Source organism: Trachymyrmex cornetzi, unplaced genomic scaffold, assembly GCF_001594075.2.
Source record: "Trachymyrmex cornetzi isolate Tcor2-1 unplaced genomic scaffold, Tcor1.1 scaffold77, whole genome shotgun sequence".
Lineage (NCBI taxonomy): Eukaryota > Metazoa > Arthropoda > Insecta > Hymenoptera > Formicidae > Trachymyrmex > Trachymyrmex cornetzi.
The window spans coordinates 449,301-458,717 of NW_017300102.1; the positions used below are offsets into that span (position 1 = coordinate 449,301).

The window sequence follows — 9,417 nt, forward strand, 5'->3', positions numbered from 1 at the left end:
GTTGGAGCCAGCACCCTCTAGTAGCGAGCGGCAGGAATTAAGTTCAACACCTAATTAAACTAATTGTACTAAAAATCGGTGAGTAGCACTGAAAATGAAAGTGGAGGTATACATAAGACTACGTCCATACTATAATTTTTATATGAATCGATTTTACGAATTACGTTCAAAGATAGTGTTGTGTAAATACACTATTAGGGATGGGAACGGAGAATGCGCGAACAGTTGCGTTTGCAACTCATCGCCACCGTCTGTTCCGATGTTTCTCCCTTTGTTCGCCACTTCGCGCCATCTCGAATTCCCTCGGTACGCATAACTTACTCACGTCCCCGTTTCCCTATCGTGTTTCAGGAAGATGCGGGCATGGATCGCCCTGCGAGCAGCTCTGTTACGAACTCCACGATGGCATGTACGAGTGCGATTGCAGGGACGGCTACATACTTCATAAAAATGGATACAGCTGTGCTGGTGAGTGTGACTCGATTCGATCTTTATCCCGCTTTGCAATTCGCATTCATGACGGGCGACATCTTTGATTTCCCTAATAAAATTTTGCGTTGCGCCGCACCGGCAAAACTTTTTGATGCGACGCCCGTATTTGTTTCCAAAGCGACGCTCCCGTCTGTCGTTGCTGTTGAATCCCTCACTTGATTCCCGGAGAGCTTTGTTCCAGAAGTATCCTTCAAGCGCGAATTGTTATTATCTCTGAACTGTTGGTAATATTTTTTTTATAACACTATTGCAGTTTCACTAGGTTGGAAATCCATCAAAAGTTTGAAAGTTTTAGAAATATGTTTTGACAGTTTTTATAGTTTTTTAGTTTGCAATTATCTCTGTCTGACTATATGGAACATCAACCCAAAAACTTTACAGCAAAGAATATCTTTAGGATATCTTTATATCTTGATTAAAATCACTATTATTAACAACATGTTGTATACTGAAGTTACGCGTTTCGCGGATTATCTCCGTGTTTAGGTCCATTATTAGAATGCCAATATTACGCGAACATTGCAGTTTACTTCATCAGGAGCAGCCTGATACGATAGGAAGTAAACTGCTATGTTCACGAAATGTTGACATTCTACACTGAGAAAAATGTCCGTTCAAAAAGTAACAAACAGATATTTCCGATTAATTTTGATCGGATTTATAAGACTATCCGATCAAATTTATCGGATTTATAGGACTATCCGATGAATTTGATCGGATAGTCTTATAAATCCGATCAAAATCAATCGGAAATATCTGTTTGTTACTTTTTGAATGGATAAAGCTCGGAAATTTTTCTCAGTGTAATAATGGATTTGAACACTAAGATAGTTCGCAAAATGCTTAGCTTCTTTATAGAAAGTAGTCGTGGAAGTCTCAAAAGCATTAACATATTGTGTATTGATTGTTTTTTTATTTATTGGCATTTAGAAATGTTATGGATGTGGATTTATTCATAATTTTTTGAAAAAAAAAATAGAGACTCCACAAACAAATATTAAACGAAATAAGCGTGTTAAGTACCTTAATATAATGGTATTTTTAAAAATAATGAAGATTAATTAATATATATAATGCTTTTTTATTTATTAAAATGCGGGTTTTCGAATAAAATTGCATATTTAAAGGTTTATAAAGAATAATTATTGAAAAAGGACGAAAACAATATCCATTTTAGATCAATTTATATCTTCTTCCGGCTGGGATATAAAAACATCCTGTTATTCTCGGGTTAATAAATATAGAACAATTTAGTCTGTATATGTCCAACATTTCCACTTTAGCTTTTATAACAATCAATCAAAGTTTTAGTTGTTCATTAATCTGTGAATCGAAAAAAAAATTTGCGTTATATTTTTAATGTATATTCTGTTCTATCGGATATAGGGGTGAATGGGGGAACTATAAACACTTTTAATAAAAAAATTAAACAATAATGATTATTTATTAATTAATAGATCTTTATTCAAAAAATACTCTTATTAATTATTATTTAGCTTTAAATTACAGTTATTAATATTCATATGTCATCAATATAATCTATAATTAAAAAAAAATAATATAAATTATAATTTAAAAAAATAAAACCTACCGTTCGGAATTACCTGCCGCCACGTGGAGCAATATCAAATCAATTTTATTTTTTGTTTAAAATTATAGTTTATTTTAATAATATATTAATATTAATTATTGTAGTTTAAAGCTAATATTGTTTGAATAAAGACTTTTATAATTAAATAATCATTGACTATATGTCCTTATTTTTTCCTTACTCGCTTTTCTCTCTCTCTCTCTCCTAAATCAAAATCACCTAAAACACATAATATCATTTACCTTAAACGGCATGTTCTATGATCACGTGTATAATACCACTAGATGTATATCGGATTATCACTGAATGCAAGAAATGAGAGCTTATCACTACTCATACTACAGCAGTATACAGGCCGTGTTTATCCCGTGTTCGTAATTTCCCCATTCCTTTCTATACGTAATGATATACTGAAACAAAATTTACGCAATTTGAATAAATATTTAGATAATACCAATGCAATGGGACCATTTGCTTACAGAAAATAAATATTTATTCTATTAAAAAAAATGATATTTAAATTTAGTATAATTTTTTTAATTAAACAAATATTTCTTTTCGGTAAGTAAATTATTCCATTGGTACTATCTAAACAAACTTATTCAAATTTCGTAAATTTTTTTTCAGTGTAGGTATAAAAAACTAATTTACTTTAACGTATAGTGCAAAAAGAATTTTATATAATTTTTTTCACATTATAATTCAATATGAATGTCATTAGAAAATAAGAATATATGTTTTCAAGTCGAACAAAAATTTTTAGTTATTTAATCATTAAAAAATATAAAAGTTAAATAAATATCATAATTTTTGTCGTTATAGAAATAATATTACCTATAAAATTTATTTATCGCGCTATCGAAAAATTACGAGGTCAAAAGCTTGTACACTGGTTGTAAATTTATCTCGACAATCTCAAGTTCAAACTGTTTACAGTGCCATATCCGTATTAAAGGTAATATCTCATTTCGCGTGGAATTGCGCGGAATACATTTTGTGTCGGGCTTATGAAATACGGAGAGAAGGCATTGTAAAAGAAAAATACGGTAAAATTACCCATAAATCATAAAGAATTTTGGGGACAGTTATGATTTATCGTTAGTTTAATCTTACGTAAAGATTTTTGTGTCATGGCAAAAGTATTTCGAACCGAGCGTTATCTATATAAATATGACACGTATAAACGATGCGTAACATTTACGCAAAATAAATTACCTATAAGTAACGGTCATTTTTTATTTTAACAAGTACGAGGATTGTTTGCTTTTTTCTAGTTTCTCTGTAAGACACGAAAAAATGTAGTTAATCTCGTAGTTAATATTTCTTGTTATCTTTTATATTTTTGCGCATTTTTGTTTTAAATAGAGAAATAATATTTTTAAAAAACTTTTAAAGGTGATTTAATAATACAAAACGTAAATAATAAGCAGCATACAGCCACAATATTGCGTTGTGGTTGTATACTTCTTAATTATTATTTATATTTTATAAAAGATTATTTTGTAAAGAATTATATTTTAAAGATTATGAAATCAGTGAGATATTAAAATAATTCATGCTTTTAGCTACATTTGCACATTTTACTTACATCACGTACTTAAGTAAAATGTAAGCGGCACCATCGAACCTACAGAATATCTACGTTGCACTCGATGCAACTGTTGCAACAAAATTACGCGGTTTCGTTTACCCAATAGACGTTTTTCTCACGAGTGAACGCGACAAGAAATTTGGTGGGAAGTTCGCCGACGATCGCCTCCGTTAATTGCTTTCCGATTGATTGTTCGCGAAATTCCATTATTACAGTCTATCCACAATCGGAATGCTTATCTTAGCACATAAAGAGTTTTTCTCTATTATAAATCATTCCCTTTTTTTTAAGAATTTAGGAAAACGAACATAGCTTTCAAAACACACTATACGTTTCGATTATTTTATCGAAAATATCTATTATTTTTAAGAGCAGGATTTGTATGGATCATAATAGTCAAAGAAAATATTATAGCCAATGAAAATTATATAAGAACAAAAATCTTGTAAGACTATAACGTTCGTTAATTGCTATATTGGAATACGATAAAGATTAGAATAAAAAAGAAATTACATTACTTGTAATACATTTATTCCCGATTTATCACATTACGCGAAATGTAACTTGTAGTTAATGAATGATAACAGCTTCAATCAAAGAGTTTTTAGTAGAGAATATATTGTACAATATTAATGTAGCTCGAAAAAAAGAAAAACTTATGATATACATTTCGATTTTGATTATTCTGAAACTCCATTATTAGATCGAAAATGTATCTGAATTGTATTTTATTATATATGCAATTGTGAAACATTTTATCTATCATTTTATTTTAACTATCAAATGCAATAATTACAAATTTCAATACTTTATTGGTTTTACTATCTATTAAAAACATCATCGAGTAACACAATAAATTCAGCTTCATCGAATTTTTACTCCGCAATTTCCTTTTTCCGTTCGCTGAATCTAATCATGCGATCTAACTAACATGGATGTTGTATCCTCGTTCCCCTGTTCGGATCTCTCCTTCGGATTTAATTTCGCTGGTAAAACTCCTACATCTTTTATTTCTACTTCGTCCAGCTCTCTTGAACGCTGAATCTGATGGTGCCGCCATTGTGAATACTTTCTTCTCTGCTGCCATGAATCCAAATCGATCCGCTGTCTTGTGCTAATTGTGCTCCCGCCAATACGGCAAAGTCGTGATTCTTATATTGATTCTACTCTTGATTTTTATTCTTAATCTGGCGACCTCTACCCGTGGCAAATCGGATAAATCAATTTCTTCTTATTCCTAGTTCTAAATCCTTCCTCTAGAATCCGCTAATTCCGGGGATGATAGAATCTCAACATCTTCCATCTCCACAGATTCGATAATTTTGATTACATTGACTCTATTATTGATTTTAATGTCTCATTTGGTAAGCTCTTTTTACATGAATTTATCTAGTAGTAATATCAATATGGACGTTTTCTGTTATCATATTCATCACGCATTCAGATTGTTCCTCTCTACCCTTGTAGAAAAGTACTATTGAGCACTACACTCTAAATTTCCTACAGTGAAATCTCACTGCAAGAAAGTAAAAATGCAACCACCCTTGAAAAAAAGTGAAAATATTTCACTTCTTGAAAAAAGAGTGACGATCTTCACTCTTTTTAGAGTGAATTTTCATTTCAAAAAAGTGAAATCTCATTCCAAAAAAGTAAGATTTCACTCTAAAAAGAGTGAAGATCGTCACTCTTTTTTCAAGAAGTGAAATTTTTCACTTTTTTTCAAGGGTGGTTGCATTTTCACTCTCTTGAAGTGAGATTTCACTGCAAGAAATTTAGAGTGTAGGAATATTTTGAGGCACTACTGTACTACAGCACTACTACACTAGTAGTAGTGCAGAAGTGTTCAGTAATACTGAGTAGTGTTAAGACCTTCTATATATCCGCATTTCGGCAAGATACAAAATGCAGAAAACGAGTATGCATCACAGAAATTAATTATTAATAACTCTATTTAAAAAAAAGCATTTTCAGAGACTCTACGAGCACACTCTGATCAAGCTGAGAGTAAGTGATGGATTTCATTTAAGTATGCCTATTTATAGGGATCCACGTCATTTTCTCCTTACGGAAAACGAGTCCATCTTGCGGCGGTACTGCGTATTACACCGTTTGCTTGGCGGCGTCTATAGCGTACATATACTCTGCAAGCGCACTGAGAGAAAGGATTTTGTTAATTTAGCAAGCCACCAGTACCTTTAACCGGTGATCGGTAAATATGTAACAACAAATTATGTTGTTGTGATTGCTGCTAGTCTGCTATACCAACCAATTATTAGTAACGGAAACAAACTATATAGAATCTAACCTATCTTTTGGATAGACTTTAGCTCGTTTACATACAATTCGTGGATGATCGTGGAGTCTTAAGTTGTAGGAAACCGACCAAGCACAGTCAAATATAGGGAGAATACTTGACTAGAATTAATTAATTTCTTACGATTTGAGACCCTGCAACCGTCTACGACTTTTATATGTATATATATATATATATGAGCCTCTTATTATTTGCTAGCGATACTATTGATTATTTGTTACATTGACGAATTAATTTGCAATCGTAACAAATCGATTGTTTTTTTAACAAATATCACATTTGCTTTCCCTTGATTTGTTCCTATAATAAAATCTTTTCTCTCAGTGCGGAATAATACGCAATATCGCCGCAAGATGGACTCGTTTTCCGTAAGGAGAAAATGATGAGGATTCCTATAAATAGGCATATGTAAATGAAATCCGTCACTTACTCTCAGCTTGATCAGAGTGTGCTCGTAGAGTCTCTGAAAGAGCTTTTTTTAAAATAAAACTATTAATAGTTAGTTTCTGTGATGCATACTCATTTCCTGCATTTTGTATCTTGCCGAAACACGGATATATAGAAGATCTTAGCACTACTCAGCATTACTGAACACTTCTGCACTACTACTAGTGTAGTAGTACAGTAGTGCTGTAGCACAATAGTGCCTCGAAATACTCCTAATGCTCAGTAGTATTTTTCTACAAGGCTATTGTACTAATTCTGCTTTCTTCTATTTCTGTAGATTTCGCGAATTTAATTGTTCCATTGATTTTATCACTAACTAATAAGCGTAAATCTTAACTTACAAGAGTTTTACCACAGGCAAACCCGCCAAGTCGATTTCTTGAGACCTATCTCGGCATTCGAGCGAATACGAATTTTGGTAATCTTGCTAATAATTTCTGCTAGATCGGCATCTTGACGACTTGCAACGTCAACGACTTCACGGGAATAATTATCTACGATTTGGAGCTGAAATTAACTGGGTATTTTGTAATTGAACATTTATCTATTTTATCTTCGTTTTATTTTAATTTTTATGTTTGTTCCTCATTTTATGTTTAGTAAATCTAACAAATAAATTTATAACAATTTAATAAATTTATAACAGACCAGATAAGTACCATAAACCTTTCAGAACTGTCACCAATCGTCCGGCATATCACCCTTGTGCTTCGAAAAGTGCCTTTTTCGGGTCTTAAAAATTGTGTTTAAAAAATTAATAAATAATTTTCATCATCAGGACTCTTCGGAACTCGCTAGGGCAAAGTCAGATCTACACGATAAGTATCATAAACCTTTCAGAACTGTCACCAATCGGCCAGCATATCACCTGTACGTGTTAATATATACTCAAGTATGTTTCGAGACATATTGTCTCGAAACATACTTGAGACATGACCGTTCCACTCTCATCGCATTGTCTAAAAATTAAGAATTTTATATTATACTGACGCACGATTTGCAAGGTAGCTATTTCTGTTATTTTAATTGTTATTAAAAAATTTTTTTAATTTATATACATTATCCGTTATTTTAATTGTTATTATATATATTATCCGTTATATTCATTTCTTTTAGATATATTATCTGTTATTTTAATTGGTATTAAAAAAATTTTTATTATATATATTTTACTTAGTAACTAGATATCATACAATTTTTATTAATTGATAATGATCCAACAGGGATCGAAACGTTTGTGTTTGTTTATATTGTTCATTGCCGGCATATTATAATTTTATATTGTGACTACATGACATATTTATTTTGTATTGTTTAAAACATCACTATTTCCTAACGACTTATTCTTAGGCTCGTGGGCCCTTTTTCTTTCATTTTTTTAATTTTTTGAGCCTTATTATTATAACATTTTAATATATACCGTTTTCGGGCAATTTATTTCGTTTTTTGGCCAGAACTATTGATATAAGTTAAGTTTTAACGATAGAACTCTTTGGTTTCTTGTACTTTACACCTCATACGTTCGAAACGCGATGAGATGCTGAATTGTAAGACGGGAAGTTAGCATCTCATTTTTTAAATCGTTTTCTCTGGATGTAATTCGATAGAACTATTAATAAAACCGATATGGAACTGTAGAACTATGCTGGATGCGAGCAGAACTAGTGTCATTTTATGCGATGCTGATATATGATATGCTAGCTTTACAGACGTAAAGATTATTCTGTATTTAATTACTACCAACAATTTTTATGGGTATGTGAAGTTAGCACCCCAACTATAGTACTCAGGAGTTCTGATTAGAGTTCCCGTTTCTTTTTGACGAGACAAAGAGTTCTATATAATTTATAACAAGAGTTCCGCTTAATAAGTATTTTTAAACAATTTTAAAAAAATGGGGTGCTAACTTCTTATCGAAAATCGAGATCCAATAGTTCTGAGCGGCCCAATAGCTTTATTTCGTGAATACCTAGAGTTCCTGATCCATAAAAAAATTTTTTTTTAAATAAAAAAGAAATTAAAAATTTTTGAAAAATCAATTTTTAGATACAATAGTTCTGAATAGAGTTCCTGCTTCCTTTCAACGATACGAAGAGTTCTCTGTACTTTTTAACTCGAGATTCCCTTAATAACAATTTTTAAACAATTTTTAAAAAATGGAGTGCTAACTTTTTATCGAAATTCGAGCTCGAATAGTTCTGAGCAACTAATAGCTTTATTTTGTGAATACCTAGAGTTCCTAATACATAAAAAACAATTTTGACATACAACAAAATTTATTTTAAAAAAATTAAAAAATTTTGAAAATAATTTTTTTATAGAATAGTTCTGTCACATGTTAATTATCATTCTGTCTATTTCGAAGAGTTCTAAGCGATTAAAATCAACACAGACCCAAAAATAAGAGATATGTACTTAAAACAAAATTTGAAAAATTGGTTGCAAAAGGACATATCTCCTTATGTAGCCATCCAATCGCATTTTCGACGTTCAACAGACCAGAACGCTGATCAGAACTACTCAGTACTCTCAAAAAATTTTCTCAAAAAAAGAGAAAATTATTTGAAAGTACTGTATAGTTCTGATCGGCGTTCTGAGCAGTTCTCGACGAGCTCTAACGAAAAGTATGAGGTGAAAAAGCGATTGGGTTAACGGTTTTCGAGATATGGGAACATTTGAACTCTATCACTGAAAATTTTCTAAGTCCGACGTCGAAAATTTTTTGAGAGTACTCAGTAGTTCTGATCGGCGTTCTGGCAGTTCTCGACGAGCCGTAACGAAAAGTATCAGGTGAAAAAGCAATTGGGCCAACGGTTTTCGAGATATGGGAACATTTGAACTCTATCACCGAAAATTTTCTAAGTTCGACGTCGAAAATTTTTTGAGAATCCTGAGTAGTTCTGACTGGCATTCTGGGCGGTTCTCGACGAGCCCTGACGAAAAGTATTAGGTGAAAATGCGATTGGATGGCTACATAAGGAG

At 31.8% G+C, this 9,417-nt stretch overlaps 1 protein-coding gene across 1 annotated transcript in view; it reads left to right on the top strand.

Annotated features, from left to right (window-relative positions):
- Positions 1-9,417, top strand: part of LOC108768234 (EGF like, fibronectin type III and laminin G domains protein pikachurin) — a 236,938-nt gene that overhangs the window by 26,054 nt on the left and 201,467 nt on the right. Inside the window, exon 3 of the mRNA XM_018518597.1 lies at positions 352-468. Coding sequence (XP_018374099.1) covers positions 352-468 — 117 coding nt within the window. The remainder of the gene's footprint in view (positions 1-351; positions 469-9,417) is intronic.